This window comes from Tarenaya hassleriana, unplaced genomic scaffold (genome assembly GCF_000463585.1).
Source record: "Tarenaya hassleriana unplaced genomic scaffold, ASM46358v1 Cleome12, whole genome shotgun sequence".
NCBI classification, from domain to species: Eukaryota; Viridiplantae; Streptophyta; class Magnoliopsida; order Brassicales; family Cleomaceae; genus Tarenaya; species Tarenaya hassleriana.
In genome coordinates, this window is record NW_010962392.1 from 624,579 (window position 1) to 642,583 (window position 18,005).

General features: G+C 41.0%; 5 protein-coding genes across 8 annotated transcripts in view; 3 read left to right on the forward strand and 2 right to left on the reverse strand.

Moving 5' to 3' along the window:
- Positions 1 to 5,754, reverse strand: part of LOC104806251 (probable 3-hydroxyisobutyrate dehydrogenase, mitochondrial) — a 6,802-nt gene extending 1,048 nt beyond the window's left edge. Inside the window, exons 1-8 of one of the 2 annotated variants that reach the window (XM_019201763.1) lie at positions 5,576 to 5,754; positions 2,319 to 2,407; positions 2,056 to 2,170; positions 1,529 to 1,679; positions 1,200 to 1,282; positions 654 to 749; positions 367 to 509; positions 77 to 161 (exon numbers count right to left, since the gene is read on the reverse strand). In XM_019201763.1, the coding sequence (XP_019057308.1) occupies positions 77 to 161; positions 367 to 509; positions 654 to 749; positions 1,200 to 1,282; positions 1,529 to 1,679; positions 2,056 to 2,170; positions 2,319 to 2,407; positions 5,576 to 5,707 (894 nt within the window). In that variant the 5' untranslated portion in view covers positions 5,708 to 5,754. Of the gene's footprint in view, positions 1 to 76; positions 162 to 366; positions 510 to 653; positions 750 to 1,199; positions 1,283 to 1,528; positions 1,680 to 2,055; positions 2,171 to 2,318; positions 2,408 to 2,913; positions 3,094 to 5,575 lie in introns of those variants that run through there. The other variant, XM_010531055.2, reaches the window with a different exon arrangement.
- On the forward strand, positions 5,710 to 8,343 carry LOC104806978 (probable LRR receptor-like serine/threonine-protein kinase At4g20940). Its single transcript, XM_019201641.1, has 3 exons — positions 5,710 to 5,736; positions 6,143 to 7,454; positions 7,541 to 8,343. The coding sequence occupies exons 1-3, from the start codon at positions 5,710 to 5,712 to the stop codon at positions 8,122 to 8,124; spliced, it is 1,923 nt and encodes a 640-aa protein (XP_019057186.1). The 3' UTR covers positions 8,125 to 8,343.
- Positions 8,344 to 8,620: 277 nt separating this feature from the next.
- On the forward strand, positions 8,621 to 13,110 carry LOC104806252 (hydroxyproline O-galactosyltransferase GALT2-like). 3 transcript variants are annotated; one of them, XR_770594.2, is made up of 8 exons: positions 8,964 to 9,831; positions 10,043 to 10,275; positions 10,492 to 10,782; positions 11,076 to 11,204; positions 11,294 to 11,467; positions 11,580 to 11,687; positions 11,788 to 12,063; positions 12,528 to 13,110. XR_770594.2 is itself a non-coding variant. In XM_010531056.1 (7 exons), exons 1-7 carry the CDS (start codon positions 8,964 to 8,966, stop codon positions 11,992 to 11,994), a joined length of 2,010 nt encoding a protein of 669 aa, XP_010529358.1. In that variant the 5' UTR covers positions 8,621 to 8,963; the 3' UTR covers positions 11,995 to 12,087. The 3 variants fall into 3 exon arrangements, 1 of the variants encoding a protein (XP_010529358.1); XR_770593.2 differs by lacking the exon at positions 12,528 to 13,110 and adding an exon at positions 12,165 to 12,255; XM_010531056.1 differs by lacking the exon at positions 12,528 to 13,110 and having other exon boundaries at positions 8,621 to 9,831; positions 11,788 to 12,087.
- Positions 13,111 to 13,402: 292 nt separating this feature from the next.
- LOC104806979 (non-neuronal cytoplasmic intermediate filament protein) lies at positions 13,403 to 14,613 on the reverse strand. The gene is made up of 2 exons (XM_010532097.2): positions 14,442 to 14,613; positions 13,403 to 14,205 (listed from the first exon to the last, which is right to left on the reverse strand). Exons 1-2 carry the CDS (start codon positions 14,548 to 14,550, stop codon positions 13,403 to 13,405), a joined length of 912 nt encoding a protein of 303 aa, XP_010530399.1. The 5' UTR covers positions 14,551 to 14,613.
- A 444-nt stretch (positions 14,614 to 15,057) lies between these two features.
- On the forward strand, positions 15,058 to 17,825 carry LOC104806253 (U3 snoRNP-associated protein-like YAO). The gene is made up of 7 exons (XM_010531059.1): positions 15,058 to 15,564; positions 15,810 to 16,152; positions 16,246 to 16,470; positions 16,563 to 16,764; positions 17,000 to 17,175; positions 17,395 to 17,460; positions 17,552 to 17,825. The coding sequence occupies exons 1-7, from the start codon at positions 15,140 to 15,142 to the stop codon at positions 17,627 to 17,629; spliced, it is 1,515 nt and encodes a 504-aa protein (XP_010529361.1). The 5' UTR covers positions 15,058 to 15,139; the 3' UTR covers positions 17,630 to 17,825.
- Positions 17,826 to 18,005: the final 180 nt, after the last annotated feature.

Consider the following 18,005-nt stretch of genomic DNA (forward strand, 5'->3'; position numbering starts at 1 on the left):
TTGTTTTTTTTTTTTTTTTTTTTTTTATCACATATCAAACATTACTTCAGAGAAGAAGGATGAGTCCTTGGCTTACCATCAATTTCGACATGAATCCACCATCATAATCCCTTGAAGAAGGCACTCCTTCCATCACTCCCGGGACTGGATTGTATGTGTCACTGTTGTTTTTCAACATGTGAAAAAAAGTTAAACCCGAGGAACAGGGTTTTCACATCATTTCCTCCGTTTCAACCTAAGTGTGACCCGTTAACTAATCGATGTCCAGAAGTAAAATTTCCTTTTTTTGTTGAACAAGCTTAATCCAAAATTCACGTAGCCGGAGGAAGAAGATCGACACTTTCGAGGATTCCATACATTACACACCTACTCCAACATCGAGCACTAGATGTGTTGAACACTTTTGTCAAAGTGCTGGCAGATATCCCCAGCGACTGACCGAGAGCCAGTGCTTCTGAAACACCGAGCATACTAACAGCCATCGCTAGATTGTTGCAGATTTTTGCAGCCTTAAATTCAAACATGGCACATCACAAAAGGTTATATAGACACGTTTTTCAGTCTATGAGAAAAAAGACAACTTCTTTCTGTACCGAACAACAGATACTTTCAAGACGAAGAAAAATGCGGTTTAGGCTCAGCAGAGAACTTACAGAGCCATTTCCTGAGCCGCCACAGTAAATGGAAGTTCTACCCATTGTCTGAAATATAGGTTTCGAGGCTAAGTAAGCATCTTCAGGTCCACCAACCTAAACATTATCCAATTGTATCAGAACTGCCTGTACTCTTCATGCCTGAATGTAGTATTTCTCAGATCAACAAAGATCATGCAGATGTGTGTGGTTGCCACAGTAAAAAAAATTACACCTAAAGATTCATTTCTCACTGTAAGAATCGGTTTGGAAGAGTAAAAGTTTACCAAAATGGGACGATCTTGTTTACTTCCATGAAACTAAACAGCTGTGTTCAGGCATACTAGGGAAGGACTTGGCTTTCGATATAAACTGCGGTCTTGTGTTACGAGTCAAAATGTAGTATTTAATACATTTAATCAGTACCCTCCTGTATAAAATTACTAGGGATCTTAAAGAGTACCGATTCCATACAACCATGTACGATATGTAGGTTTGATCAAAGAGCATACGGTCCATCAAACAGCATATGATCCTACTATGTAAATTATTGAGGATGAGACATACCATGAAAGTAAGTGTACTGGCTTCTGCAGCAAGAACACCTCCAGAAACAGGAGCATCTAACATGATCGGTTTTTCCCAATTATCTGCACCAAAGATCCTCGTTTCTTTCAAATGAAACTCAGACATCCACCAGTATCTATTAACGATCCACAAGTTTAAATTTTGTAAAGATAAAGGCTTAACAACAAAAAAGCTATCAAAACAAGAGAGGCTTGATCTGAGACAGTTATTTCAACATGTCGTGACAGTTCTATTCTTCTTAAAAAAAAGTCGTGCTTAGATAACACGATAAAGAATGAGCTTTTATTCAAACCCTAACCATGCTATACCTTTCTTTTCTTTCAAAATACAATTAGACACAGCAAGCGAGATCCTTCTTGTTGTTTGGGGATCAATTGTAGATGAGTCTATTAACAGAGCAGGCCGTATAGCATTTCCACCATCAAGCAAACCATTTTTTCCTGTATACACATTCATAACCTGCAGGAATAGATATAATGTTCATATCGGCATCTTCACCCAACCAAAAGAAACAAAACAAAGCACCCAACACATTCCCAATACTAGGAATTAAGACAAGAATTTGCAATCTCGAAATATAATTACTTCCCAGGAATGTATATGATCTTAAACAAGAAGACCACCTTAATTTTTTCCAAGAAAAAACTCGAGAGAGATTATGGTATGATTAACGAAACACACCATAACGTTGGCATCGTTGTCTTACATGACAATCCATGCAGAAATTTGTTAAAGTAATCAGTTTTAAAATAGAAAATTTCAGGAAAAAAGAGAGATCTTTCAATGAGAAAATGAGATAACATATACATAATTTGTCAGAGCTGTACAAACTTACATGAGATGATGAAGGCAGCATTGTAATCACAACTTCACTGGCTTCCGCTACTTCATAAGGAGTCTGTTTGGTGGAAACTCCCATTTCAGAGAACACTTTCAGAGCATCGCGGTTTCTGAAACCGAACTCAAGAATGATTCAGAGCAAAGTAATGGACATAGACTCCTGTAGATGAAACAAATTGATCATATCTGAACCGACACCAAAACAGAACAGATATGTCCTTGATTAGTTTGAGAGACAAAAGAAACTAAGCATATTACATGTCATGAATGGTGACTTTATATCCAGCTTTGATTAGATTATTCGCCATTCTAGATCCCATATTGCCAAGCCCTATGAATCCAACATTCTGCGACAAAATAAAAAACAAATTAAAATTCACTAACATAAATAACAGAAGGCAATTACATCAAGACAATACATCAACAGCTCCTTGAACTCGGACATGTCCAACAAAACAAGAAAGAACTATCCTAATATTAAGCAGTTATAGCAGTCAACGAAAACATCACACCGTTTCCCAAAAGCTTTCCCCTCCAAGATCATGGAAGATGATCATTTTTCCTAGCATTAAGCATATAACCCCATCAATCATTCCACATCAAGTCCAGTACTTGAACTCAAAAACATGATTATAACGCTTGTCAAGCACCGAATCATGATCGAATCAGTTTAAATCCCAGAACGCTCTATATATCTCGGCGAATAGCGAAGAGTCACGAGTGAAAATCCGCAGAAGCTTAAGTCTCCGTATAACAAAAACAAAAAAGAGCATTCAGCAGTTCCATCACAGAGAAATTTACAGAATAGGCAACGAAAAAAGGGGGTAATAGAGGGAAAACCTAAAATCAGGACCTGGAACTGATTTGAGTCTTGTGATGACGAGGAGAATCTGTTGAACCTTACAAAGGATCCACAAGGTGAAAAAATGAAATGGGTTTTACGTTTGGAGACGGAAAACAGGAATTGCGCTCCGCGAATCGCCATTGATGAGATTCTCTGAAGAGCAGATATTGGTTTGGTAACACTTCGAATTGTCCGCAGCGACGATAGACTAGTCTCCCTGCCTAGTCCCCCACTATCATCGTTAGTTTTTTAAATTTTAAATTGTGGCCCTCAATGTTTCAGATATTTCATGATAAAGGCTTGTACTTTCTCAGGTGATCATTTTAGCCCCGCCCGAAATCAAGACTCTCAATCAATTTTTTTTTACCCCATGTCCGGATGGATTCGTCTAGTTAAAAGACTGTTTTACCCTTATGAGACTTCGGCCATACCGTGTGTCGTTTTAACCCTTTAACGTCCACTCCGTGAATAAATACAACTAGATTCCCTCCGCGGGTAAATCCCTAATTTTATAGAAAGACCCTTCAATTTTCCCGCTGCTCTTTTTGTCTTTTCCCCCGAATTCGAACGATTAAGTGTCTTTTTTATTTGGTATTTTTCTCCTCACATGTTTCGGAGCAGGAAAAACTTTCCCTTTTTTAGTTCTCGTCGTCACTATCGTTCGTTAAAGTAGGGTTTTTTTAAAGACCTCGCCTTTATTTTTTCTTGGACAAGCTACAGCGACAGTCAATGATTTAGAAATGACCCACAAGATTTTTCAGTAGCTAAGTCTACTGTGGTAAGCCAAAACCCCTAATGCTGCATTTCTTCGAGCTTTTTTTTTTTTTGCATGAGGAAGAAGAAATTGATTTCCCTTCAAAGTTTCTGTTTCTTGTTTTTTCTCTACTGGACTGACATTGTTGTTGCGATGAAGTTTCTTTCGTGTCTGAGAGATAAAAATGCTTCCTCGTTATCTTTCTATGGTTAGATCTCGGAATGGGACCCATATTCAGATGGTCCATTGTTCATTTAATGTTTCAGCTAAGTTGCTTTGGTTCAAGATTGTTGCTTCTCTGAAGCACCGTACATTTTGATTGATTGGTTTTGCAGCAGAGAATTCCATCAAGGTGAAATTTCTCCCTCTCTTTTTTTTTTTCTGGGCAAAATCTCTGTATTCAGGCTACTTTTTTGGGAGAAGATTGTTATTTAGTGGAAATGTGGCTGGTTTTTGTCTTGTTTTGTTAGGTTTCCTCTCGGATTCACTTGGGTTCGTTTTATTTTCTCCACTCATAGGCTTGCAGGCTGTTGAATTTCTGCAAATACTGTACCTTGGGCAAGAAATTCAAAGACAAGCATGAAGCTATTTCTGGTTTTGCTTCTATCTGTGTTTTTCCTGTCTGCAATGGGGCAACTTCCTTCACAGGACATCTTGGCATTGCTTGAGTTCAAGAAAGGGATCAAACATGACCCTACTGGTTATGTCCTCAATTCATGGAATGAGGAGTCCATTGATTTCAATGGCTGCCCTTCTTCGTGGAATGGCATTGTCTGCAATGGTGGCAATGTGGCTGGTGTTGTGTTGGACAACTTAGGTCTGACTGGAGATTCTGATATCAGTGTGCTCTCGAACTTGACGTTCCTTGTCAAACTCTCTTTGGCAAACAACTCCATTTCGGGTGTCTTACCAGATACTCTAGGTGATTTCAAAAGCCTTCAGTTTCTGGATTTATCAGATAACCTGTTCTCTTCATCCTTGCCAAATGGGATTGGTAAACTGGCAAGCTTGAGGAATCTTTCATTAGCAGGAAACAACATTTCTGGGGAGATTCCCAAATCCATTAGCGGTTTGATTTCGCTTCAGTCATTGGATTTGAGCCGGAACTCCTTATCTGCTGGGTCTTTGCCCAAATCCTTGACGAGGCTGAATAATCTGCTATACCTGAATCTGTCTTCAAACGGATTCATGGGGAAACTTCCAAGGGGCTTCGAACTTATTTCGAGTCTTCAAGTACTTGATTTGCATGGTAACTCCATCGATGGTAGTCTTGATGGAGGGTTTTTCATGTTCACAAATGCAAGTTACATTGACTTTAGTGGGAATAAACTAATGACTTTTGGGAAACAATTACCGGGCCTTTCTGAGAGTATCAGGTACTTAAATCTCAGTCACAATCAGCTTCAAGGTTCATTGATCAGTGGAGGACTTCAGTTGTTTGAAAACTTAAAAGTCTTGGATCTTAGCTACAATGAGTTATCTGGAGAGTTACCGGGTTTTAGTTTTGTGTACAATCTTCAGGTACTCAGGCTTAGCAATAACAGATTTTCGGGCTCTGTTCCCAATAACTTGTTAAAGGGTGATCCGTTGCTTCTAACTGAGCTGGATTTAAGTGGCAACAATTTTTCAGGTATGCGTTTCACTGATCCTTTAAGCGTTTTGAATGATTCTGCCTTTGTTATAGCACAATACTCAAACTTGGTTTGTATATTTCTTTTTGTATGTTTCAGGGACAGTAAGTCCGATTTTGTCAACAACTCTTCACTCCCTTAATCTTTCTTCAAATTTGCTAACTGGAGAGCTTCCTCTCTTGACTGGGAGCTGTGTTATACTTGATCTCTCAAACAACCAGTTTGAAGGAAATCTAACGAGATGGGGAAAATGGGAAAACATTGAGTATCTTGATCTCAGCAGGACCTGGAACTGATTTGAGTCTTGTGATGACGAGGAGAATCTGTTGAACCTTACAAAGGATCCACAAGGTGAAAAAATGAAATGGGTTTTACGTTTGGAGACGGAAAACAGGAATTGCGCTCCGCGAATCGCCATTGATGAGATTCTCTGAAGAGCAGATATTGGTTTGGTAACACTTCGAATTGTCCGCAGCGACGATAGACTAGTCTCCCTGCCTAGTCCCCCACTATCATCGTTAGTTTTTTAAATTTTAAATTGTGGCCCTCAATGTTTCAGATATTTCATGATAAAGGCTTGTACTTTCTCAGGTGATCATTTTAGCCCCGCCCGAAATCAAGACTCTCAATCAATTTTTTTTTACCCCATGTCCGGATGGATTCGTCTAGTTAAAAGACTGTTTTACCCTTATGAGACTTCGGCCATACCGTGTGTCGTTTTAACCCTTTAACGTCCACTCCGTGAATAAATACAACTAGATTCCCTCCGCGGGTAAATCCCTAATTTTATAGAAAGACCCTTCAATTTTCCCGCTGCTCTTTTTGTCTTTTCCCCCGAATTCGAACGATTAAGTGTCTTCTCAATCTCTCCTACAATAAAGTTATAGGCTCACTTCCGAAAGCTATTGTTATCCATTATCCGAAACTCAGGGTTCTTGATGTTAGTTCTAACAGCTTGGATGGCCCACTCCCGAGGGGGTTACTGTCCATGCCCACTCTGGAAGAACTCCACGTTCAGAACAATGTCCTGACAGGTTCTGTTCAACTTCCACCTGCTTCTTCTTCTGGTTCCAGGATCCGTCTTCTTCATCTTTCCCATAACCGGTTCAGTGGCAATTTTCCTGGAGAGTTTGGATCATTGACCGATCTCCAAGTGCTGAATCTCTCAGCAAATAATTTGTCTGGTTCTTTGCCTACTTCCATGAATGACATGGCCTCTCTGAGCTCATTGGATATATCTCAGAATCATTTCACCGGGCCTCTCCCAAGCAACTTATCCAGCAGGCTTGTGGCCTTCAATGTGTCTTACAATGATTTAACAGGTGTTGTCCCTGAAAATCTGAGGAAGTTCCCTCCCTCTTCCTTTTATCCTGGAAACACCAAGCTGGTTTTGCCTGATGTATCTGCTGGATCAAATGCCTCTGAAAGTTCCAAGAAGAAACCCATGGACAAACTTGTTAAAATTGTTATAATTGTTTCATGTGTTGTTGCTCTAATTATTCTGATCCTTGTCTCTGTCGTCCTGATTTGCATCTGCAAGTCAAGAAGAGATCAACATCATGGTGTTACTGGTAAAGAAATTCATAGACAGGCTCGATCTAACCCCTCGAGCATGGGTGGGGCAGGCAGTAGAGGAGGCATGATAGTTTCTGCTGAGGATATTGCTGCTTCAAGAAAAGGCTCATCATCCGAAGTTTTCAGTCCAGATGAGAAGCTAGCTACTGTATCTGGCTTCTCTCCTTCCAAGACCAGCAATTTATCTTGGTCACCAGGCTCAGGAGATTCATTTCCGGCAGAACAACAACTAGCACGGCTTGATGTTAGGTCACCTGATAAGCTCGTGGGTGAGCTGCATTTTCTCGATGATTCGATCAAATTGACTCCAGAGGAGTTATCTAGGGCCCCAGCCGAAGTATTGGGAAGAAGTAGCCACGGGACCTCTTACAGGACAACTCTGGATAATGGGGTGTTCTTGACTGTGAAATGGCTTAGAGAAGGTGTGGCAAAGCAGAGAAAGGATTTCGAAAAGGAGTTGAAGAAGTTTGCTAACATTAGGCATCCGAATGTTGTGACTCTTCGAGGGTACTATTGGGGTCCTACACAACACGAGAAGCTTATTCTTTCGGATTATATTACTCCCGGAAGTCTTGCCAGCTTCCTTTACGGTAAGATTCTTTTTGATAATTATCGGTTCTTCTTTTATGATCTTTCACATTGCCTTGCGCTTATGGTTTCTTTTCCAAATCCTCAGATCGGCCTGGAAGAAAAGACCCTCCATTAAACTGGACTCAGCGACTCAAAATCGCAGTTGATGTGGCTCGTGGTCTTAACTACCTCCATTTTGACAGAGCTGTTCCACATGGCAACCTCAAAGCGACAAACATTCTCCTGGATGGTCCGGATCTAAACGCACGCGTAGCTGACTACTGCCTCCACCGTCTCATGACCCCTGCAGGCACCGTCGAACAGATTCTTGATGCAGGCGTTCTCGGGTATCGGGCTCCTGAGCTCGCTTCCTCCAGGAAACCAATACCCTCTTTCAAATCAGATGTCTACGCATTCGGGGTATTACTTCTAGAAATCTTGACCGGAAGGTGTGCAGGAGATGTGATCACCGGTGAACAAGAAGGGGTCAATCTGATCGACTGGGTGAGGTTACGTGTGGCGGAGGGTCGTGGGACTGAATGCTTTGACTCGGTGTTGACTCGAGAGACGGGCAGCAACCCTACTATGGAGGACATGAAGGAGGTTCTTGTGATTGCCTTGAGGTGTGTAAGACCAGTTTCCGAGAGACCGGGGATTAAGACCATTTATGAAGATCTGTCTTCCGTCTAGACATTGTTCCTGTTGTCTTTCTGATGTTTTTGTAGTCTCCGTCAAGCCCATGTTTTGTTTCAGAAAAGATGTGCTTGATTCAGACAGTTCATCACTGTCTGAAGGTTAGTTCTAACCCGTCCTCCACATGCTTGGAAAACATTGAACTCATTTTTCCTCTTTGTCCATCATTTCTTGATTCTTGATGGAATCTGTCCATAGGAAGTCGCAACAGTTGGCCTAAATTGCCCATTTGTTTTTATGTTTCATTCGTATTTTTTTTTTGGCGACAAACCAAAATAAAATCATAAACTTTATCACTTACTAAATTTAAATCTAGAGATACTCATAAGTAAACGATCACTAAAAGTCTTTTCCTTAGCAAATCTCCCGTCGTTTTGCCTTGTGGTGGGTTCTCCTCTGTTTTCGTTTTTTTAGCCCACCTTGCAAAAAACCGCTAAACCCTTTGGTTTGAGCGGCTAACTCTCCTCATTCTCCATTCTTCTTCTTCTTCTTCTTCTTGTTCTGCCGGGCTTGCTGTTTCGTGGAAGCTTCTGCTTCGTGATTCTCCGCAGGTGATCGTAGCTGAAATTCTTCCAATTTCTTGGATAATCTCTGTGAGATTGAGGTAGTTGCTTAGATTGAAACAGATTTCGCCAAGTCTATCGATCTTCCTGATCGTTTTCAAGTTTTGGTTCTCTCTGTGCATCTGGGTCCTTCCCTTTGCTAGTTCCTGTAGAGGATTAGGGTTTTGTAGATCCCCATTTCATCCCCGTTGATGACATTGTTCGAGGGCTTGGCTGCATTTTATATATTCCATTTGTAGAGAATCTGAAGAGTGATCAGCTCACTGTAACACGATGAAAAGGGTAAAAAGCGAATCTTTTAGCTCTAGGAGGTTCAAGTTATCGCATTTCTTGCTGGGTTTAGCAGGATTTTACTTGATCTTTTTAGCATTAAAGTTCCCGCATCTCGTCAATATGGTCGCTACTTTGAGTGGGGATACTGAATTGGATGGGAAAGTGATGGATATGGACAATGCAGATCTAAGCAGGCCATTGGTTCGTTCTTTCCATCGTGGATTAGATGATGAAGAGAACTTTAATGGGCCTTCTATGCCAGTGGCAGATGAGAAAAGCACATCAAAACGTGTAAATCCACCCGAGTTTCGATATGGCCGAATAACGGGAGAGATTATGAGACATAGGAATAGAACCCTTCACATGTCACCGATCGAGAGAATGGCGGATGAGGCATGGACGTTGGGATCCAAGGCTTGGGAAGATGTGGATAAGTTTGATGTATCGGACATTGAAGAGAGTTCCTTGTCTGAAGGTAATGACAAATCTTGCCCTTCTTACATCTCGATGACTGGACAGGAATTGGACAAGACCGAGGGGATCATGTTTCTCCCATGTGGTCTTACTGCAAGTTCTTCTATTACAATTATCGGTACCCCACAGTATGCACATAAAGAATCTCTGCCCCAGGTTTCGAGATTGAAAAGAGGAGATGGAACTGTTATGGTTTCACAGTTTATGGTTGAGCTGCAAGGGCTGAACATCGTGGATGGGGAGGATCCCCCTAAGATATTCCATCTGAATCCTAGAATAGGAGGAGACTGGAGTCATAAACCCGTCATCGAACACAATACATGCTATAGGATGCAATGGGGGGCGGCTCAAAGATGTGATGGTATCCCATCCAAGAATGATGTCGACATGCTTGGTAAGATTTTATCATCTGCTATATACTCTTTGTTAGTTTACTTGTGGGGAGTTTGCTTACACAATGCTGCAGGACGAATTTATGAGAAAATTTCTCCGTATACAGGGGAAAACTGACAAGTGATAACATGGGTACTTAGTTTTTGTAGTATAGTTGTGTTCGGTATTCCTCTTTTTCTTAATTTTTGTAAGGGTTTACTTATATCTTTCAGTTGACGGATACCAAAGATGTGAAAAATGGATGAGGAATGACATGGTAGACTCGAAAGAATCCAAGACAAATTCTTGGTTCAAGCGGTTTATAGGCCGAGAACAGAAACCGGAAGTCACTTGGTCATTCCCTTTCTCAGAAGGTAGGCTTTTTGTCCTGACCTTGCGAGCTGGAATTGATGGATTCCATATAAATGTCGGAGGGAGGCATGTGTCATCATTCCCTTATCGACTGGTATGTTATGTCGCATTATCATCTGAATTTTTTCTCAGCATAAAATCTCTCTGAATTTTTATACCCTTAATGCAAGTCTCCATCTGTTTATAGGTTTCAATATAACAGTTTGCTGTTCAGAATGAGAGCTTTCATCCTCCTCTTGTCTTCTGTTCTCCTATAGATAAGAAGGAATACAGTTGTTTTTCAGTGCTGTCCATATTTCTGATTTTTCAGGGATTCACCCTCGAAGATGCCACAGGGCTGGCCATTAAAGGAGATGTAGATGTTCATTCTGCTTATGCTACTTCTCTTCCGACATCTCATCCAAGTTTCTCTCCTCATAAAGCATTAGAATTTTCCCCGGATTGGAAAGCTCCTCCCTTGCCGAGAAGTCCTTTCCGCCTTTTTATTGGGGTTCTATCTGCAACTAACCATTTTGCCGAACGGATGGCTGTAAGAAAGACATGGATGCAACATTCAGCTATTAAATCTTCAGATGTGGTGGCCCGCTTCTTTGTTGCTCTTGTAAGTTCTCAGGCATTAGTCCTTTTTAGGCACTAAGTAAATCCAAAGAAATAGCATTTTAGGAACCTAGCATTGATTTTTGTTGGTAACATGTGAAATAGACAATCCTGGCAAGAATATCCATGTTATTATTATTCATGCACCATACTCACCTTTTGATCAAAATCAATCATTACTAATATGGATCAACCTGTATTTATGTTGGCCTCCTCCACGATAGCCATTACCGTCGTTTTACCGAGCTACTAATGTTGTATTTTTTTGTCTCTTGTTTGTCGTATACAAACTTGTAGAATCCAAGAAGCGAAGTGAATGCAATGCTGAAGAGGGAGGCGGAGTATTTTGGAGATATTGTGATTCTGCCATTTATGGATCACTATGAGCTTGTAGTCCTCAAGACAATTGCCATATGTGAATTCGGGGTATTCGCTCTTCGATTGCATCCGTGTTTCGTTTTTTGGGAATGTGATCTTTCTGTTTCAGCATCGTTCTCACACCAAAGTTATTGCAGGTTCAGAATGTGACAGTTCCATACATAATGAAATGTGATGACGACAATTTCGTGAGACTAGAACCAATCTTGAAAGAAATTGATGGAGTCCCTCCCGGAAAGCCCCTTTATATGGGCAATTTAAATCTCCGGCATCGCCCTCTGAGGACCGGAAAATGGGCAGTAACTTGGGAGGTATGTCGGTCTGTGTACATTACTATTACTAGGATATGCTTCTGGTAAATGAATATCTTTGAGTGTTTATGTGTGTGTGTGTATATTTCTTTATAACTTTCAACTGTAACAGGAATGGCCAGAAAATGTGTATCCTCCTTATGCCAATGGACCTGGATATATAATCTCCAGAAACGTTGCTGAATACATAATTTCTCAGAATTCAAAACAAAAGCTAAGGGTCTGAATCTGAATCTCTTCCCCCTCTTGTAGGGTATTTCTATTGATCTTTAAGCATTGAGAACAGCCTAAAGAACTGCTTTACAATGTTTTTTCGACAGCTTTTCAAGATGGAAGATGTGAGCATGGGAATGTGGGTGGAGCAATTCAACGCCTCGAGGACTGTTCAATACACTCATAGTTGGAAGTTTTGTCAATACGGTTGCACGTTAAACTATTACACCGCTCATTACCAGTCTCCTAGACAGATGATGTGCCTTTGGGAGAAGTTGTCAAGAGGTCGTGTCCAGTGCTGCAATTTCAGATGACAAGAACAAGGATCATCAGCCCGGTTCGATGTTATACACCATTACAGGCTCTGCATGCTAGACCCTTTCGTAAGTTGAGCCTTTACCTTAGTGTTCAATCTCTGATTGTATATGACTCTCATGGAGAATAGAGATATCAATCCAGATTTCTTCTTTCTCACTGTATTCAGCCATCATCTGGACCTTGGAGATCTGAAATCAAACGAGAAATGGGTTATTACTTGTAGAAATTACATGGATATAGACGTGCTTTTTCAGAACACAGATCAGAAAGTTGGTCTGAAGATATGATTTTGTCCCGGCAAAGACTTAACATCTGATCTTTTCTTCACGATCAGATGGACACAGTCAAGGTGTTTTTATGTATCACCGTGCTTAATCCTCACGCAGAACCTCCTGGCTGTGAAGTTCTGATGCACGGTGAAGTCAAACAGAAGAGCAGAAGATATAAATTCTTGATGATGTTATGTCCGAAGACATGAATGCAGATCTAAAACTGTAAGAACAATGCCCTGAACAGTTTCTGATGACAGGTTTCAAGAACTAATGCAGAATCTGGACGTGAAGAACATGAAAGACGACTGAATTCGACCACGGAAAACGAAATTACAGGAGATAGAGAGGTGCAAACACAGAATTACAGGTTGAGGGTTTCTCCTTCACGGTCATAGCGAAGAACGGGGCAGGTCATACCAAGATAGGATCTGAAGAACAGTGTATTGCCTCTTAAACCCAACTTCCGAAATGTGCAAAAGGACCGAACCTTTTCGTCCTTTCTGATTCCCGAAGCTGTCGAAGTTGTTTGGGAGCCGAGAAAGTCGGGGGAAAAAAAAGCTTTTTTAGATGGTGGTGGTAAGAAAACTGAAGCATGTGCATTGGGTTAGTTCCATGTCTCAGGCAAATCCACGGATTCTCCATCCGCCATGGGTAAGCTTCTCATCTTCTACATCGTCTCCCTTCCATCTCCAACTCCCATGTCCTACGCCTACAAGTTGTTCTCCGGAATCTGAAAACCCTAACAACGTCTTCACGTTATATAAGCCCTTGATGCCGAGAGCAGTACCTCGAGATGCGAACTCTGGTTTCGCCGAACCAGAGATTCATATATACACAGCGGTGATTCATTCCATGGTGGTAAGAAATGGGTTTGAACCTTAGATCTTCGCTCAGACCTCTACGCTCCATTTATAGGCTAATGGCGGCGGAACGAGCGCGTACAAGGTGTTTGTTAAAATGCCCGAAAGGGTTCTTGTTTATATATTTATATATATATATAATCAAAGCTTCAATGGCGGCATGCAAATTTCAGTTTTTATAGCTTTTGCGGAACACAATCCTCGGAACTGCAATGTTTAAAACTGAGAATCTTATGATCATACAAAAAACGTATAAATCTCCTGTTTCTTTTTTACTTATGTCCATTTTTAGAAATTGCTGTACTAATTTCTTGAAACAAACTCTCCAAAGCTAAGATCTCGTCTTCGAGATTCATCTCCGTCTCGTCGTTCGTTCTCGTTACCTTGTCCTGCAGCTCGTGTAGCGTCTCGGATCCAGCCTTAACATCTTCGGCCAAATCTCTTAGCATTCTTCGCATTTCGGCGTTTTCATCTTTCACGTCTTTGTATCTCCGTTTCAACGATTTGTACCCGTCGATAGACTTCAAAAGCTGATCAGAAAGCTCTCGGTTTCGCGCCTTGAGGACGCCATTCTCTTGACCGGCTCCTCCTTTCTTCTCCTTGTGCTCGGCTGCGCAAGCTTGAACTTTCTGCGACAGTTTCTCGTTCTGAGCTCTAATATCGCCTAGCAAATCCTCCATTTCCGTCAGTTCTTGAGCTTTTCTCGCGAGCTCTCGGGCCATGATCTCCTTCTCCTTCCCCATACTCGAACACATCATTTGAAGGCTCTTTCTTGCCGCTAAACTCGCGTCGAGCTCCTTTCTTAGCTTCTGGATCTCATCGGGAGGCCGAGGAGATTCGTTCTGAGGTTTTCCTTGATTCTTGATCTGATGATTCGGTTTCAGATCGGTGAAACATCGTCGAAGCTCCTTCTTTCCCGAAGATTGATGAGTTTTCTGGATCCGGGACTTCAAATCATCCAAAATCGTCATCATGGTGTTAACCCTTTGCGTTTTCCAGTTGTCTTGATGTCTCAAACTCGCTTCATTGTGATCTTGAACTAGTTTCAGTAGCAGCTTTGCATTCGTAGCCACACCTATATACAAGTCATTCGTTCAAGAACAATATTGATAATGTTTATTATTATCTCGAAAACCGTCTAATATGTTCACATTTTACACTTTCACGTATAAAATTGGATTCTGATTCGATCTTCATATGCAAATATTACATTCACATACGTCCTTCTTAAATGTAAGAACTTTGAGAAATAAGCAATGGAAACACATATGAAACAAATCTGAAAGACAAAATAAAGGATTAGAGATTTACATTCGAAACCGGTATCTTCAAGAGGCTTCTTGTCTTCCGGGTTTCTTGCGGCGGAAGAAGATTCCGGGAAATCCAATTCCGGCGACGACAGTGCCCGCATTCGACTCATATTTGGACAAAGAACAGTACCGAAGAATGTCGATCTGAAGATCTTATGATTTCAGACACAATACCAGAATATGTTATTGTCTGAAAGTGAAGTTTCTATGTTTAGAGCTGTTCTTGCGGTAGAGGATTGTTGGCCTTTTTTTTGTCCCCTTTTTTCCGGGGTTGAAATGTAATGCGTAATCAGTGGATGATTTTGTTTGACAATTTCGGTCGGGTTTTGGTTAGGTTTTGTTTTTATAATTTGTTTTCATTAATCATAGTCTTCAGGCCGATATTATGTACGAATAAGGTATTTGAATCCAAATTGAGAAAAGTTGAATCGAGTTAGACATTGAAGTCACTCCAATTTCATTGTTTCTTGGTCCGGAACTTTTATTAAATTTTTATTTTGGTTCGGTTAAACCCGGTTTAGTTTGGTTAAATTGGTTTGTCGGGCTTGGAGCTGCAATGGCGGGTCGGGTCGAGTTTCCTAAATCCTTAAATCAACGTTGTAATGGAAGCAGAAGTCGTTTTCTTCTTCCTGACTCGGTCGCCGCTAAACCCTAGCGTTAAACCCTAGAGCTTGCTTCTCTGTCCGCAGGCGCAGAGATATGAAGCAAAAGAACCAGAAGAAGAAGGGCTTTGTCCCGAGAAGAGGCGGCAAAAAGGGTTCGATCGAGCGCGACTCGTTCTTCGAGGAAGAGTCGAAGAAGCGGAGGAAAGTTGATTACGATGACGACGATATCGAGTCCGTCGAATCCGACGAGGAGGAGAACGGTTTTTCCGGCGGAGGAAGCGGAGAAGAGAAGGCGGAGGAGGATGAGTTTGCCGATGAGACGGCGGGTGAGAGGCGGAAGAGGCTGGCAGAGGAGACGCTGAGGAGAATAAGGGACGCTAAGAGTAAGGAAATGGAGGAACTGTACGAGGATGAAGATAGAGAAGAGGAGGATGGTGTTAGGGATTCGCTTGTTGCTAAGGCTCTGATGCAAGAGCAGCTAGAGGAGAGTGGTCGTGTTCGCAGAGCCATTGCTTCGAGGTAAAAAAAATTGAAACGTATTCCATGTAAATTTCATAGCTTAATCGAACATTACTTACTTTTTCGGTTGAGACAATGTTAGAGGAAGGATTCAATCCTAAAAGGATTACTGATATACATTCTGAAGCAAGTCATGTGGAGAAATCGAGATGGGAATATGATTAGACATTGTTTTCAAAATTTTCTTGTATATACGGATTGAGAGATTGATTAAGGTATACATCCTGTTTGATTCTCATGATCAGGATTCAAAAACCAGAGATTACTGATGGGTTTCATGTTATACTCAAGCATCGACAGTCCGTTACAGCGGTAGCTCTATCCGATGACGATTCAAGGGGGTTTTCAGCTTCAAAAGACGGTGCTATAGTTCACTGGGATGTATCTTCCAGAAAGATCGAAAAATACAGGTGGCCCAGTGATGAAGTTTTGAAATCGCACGGCATGAAGGACCCAGTATCTCGAAATAAGAAACACAGCCGAGAAACTTTGGCTTTAGATGTTAGCTTTGATGGTCGTTATTTGGCAACTGGAGGTTTGGATCGTCATATTCATTTGTGGGATACTCGTACTCGAGAGCATGTCCAGGTAACATTCTTATTACCCACTGTCTGTAATATTATGATGTTTTATTGCATCGGTTCTTTTACTCAGCCTCACTCTTGGATTGTGTGTCTGAAGGCGTTTCCAGGTCACCGAGGGCCTGTTTCTTGCCTATGTTTCAGACAAGGAACTGTAGAACTCTTTTCTGGTTCATACGATCGAACAGTCAAGATATGGAATGCAGAAGATAAATCATATATAAGTACATTATTCGGGCATCAAGATGAAGTTTTGAATATCGATTGTCTACGGAGGGAGCGTGTAATCTCTGTTGGACGTGACAGGACAATGCAATTGTTTAAGGTATTATATGTTGTTGCAGAAAGCATCATGTCATTATCATATGCATCTTTTTTTTATAAGTAAATGTTTGATTTTTTTGAAATGTCTGATAGGTGCCAGAGGAGTCTCGTTTAGTCTTCCGTGCTCCTGCATCAAATCTTGAATGCTGCTCGTTCATCAATAATGATGAATTCTTGTCCGGTTCTGACAATGGGACAATTGCTCTTTGGACCATGTTACGAAAGAAACCGGTTTACATTGTCAAAAATGCACATCCTGTTACAAACGGTGAAGTGACCATCAATGGTAGTTTAGGTAACTTGTCTACCTCGTTTCTTCTTACCGACTTATTACTTTTACATCTGAGTTTTATTGCTGCTGTATACCGCTTCTCAGTCATTTTCCAGAAATTGTAGTCTTTGTTTTATATACATTTCTCTCCAAAAATTATATTATGTTGCATTGCATATGCACTTCTAACTTCAGTTTTTTTACTCATATTTCATATTTCACTCTCCTAAAAAGCCATGTCTTATTCTGTTACTCTCAGAAAATGGTGATCGTGATCCTGGCAGCTATTGTTCATCGGCATATTCTTGGGTCAGCTCTGTCACTGTTTGTAGAGGAAGTGATCTTGCTGCATCCGGAGCTGGTAATGGCTCTGTTCGTTTATGGTCTATCGAAAGTGAATCCAAAGCCATCCAGCCTTTGTACGAGCTTCCACTGGTAAGTTATGCTTTGCATTTCATGACTGCTTGCTTATGTTATGTCTTTCCTCAGCTGATTACTGGCGTTTGAAGAGTTTAATGGGACATTTTAGCAGAAGAAAAATGTTTTATACTCTCCAAGATTGAATCTTTAGTGTACCCTTTACCTCAGAGACCGAAAATTTTCATCCAAAATGCTATACAGTCTTACCCTATTAGCTGATCATGATCTTTGCAGTCTGGATTTGTGAATTCATTGGCTTTTGCTAAATCGGGTAACTTCCTGATCGCTGGAGTTGGAAGGGTATGTTTTTTTCCCCCTGGAACATGGAATCTTGCTGTACTTTTTCATTAGATTCTGTATGCAGATCTTAACAAGTTGTGTCCAATGGCAGGAACCACGACTGGGAAGATGGGGCAGCATAAAATCGGCACAAAACGGTGTTGCAATTCATCCCTTGAGGCTTTCATGAGAGATTCTCTCTTAAGATTACATCAAGTTTTGTTTTATTTTTGGTCTTTTTTGGCCGATTTGTTGTTATAACCTGAGAATTGGATAAAAGATGTGTCGGATACGTTACCATGTCGCCCGTGTTTTTGTCTTTTTGTTGTGCCCATTTTTTGTTTACTTTTATACGGAAGAGCAATGGGGATGAATATGTTGAGGCTGATGCGAGAAAGGAGGCAAAAAAACTATTTACCATTGTAATCAAATGCTCAATTTTTATTTACCATTGTTTTTGTTTTCTGATGGATCAAAACGACGTCGTTTAGCATATCGAGGGCAATTTTGTCATAAAACATATATTTCGTTCCATTTTTATAGCCTTCTGGTTCTTCTTCCTCCGT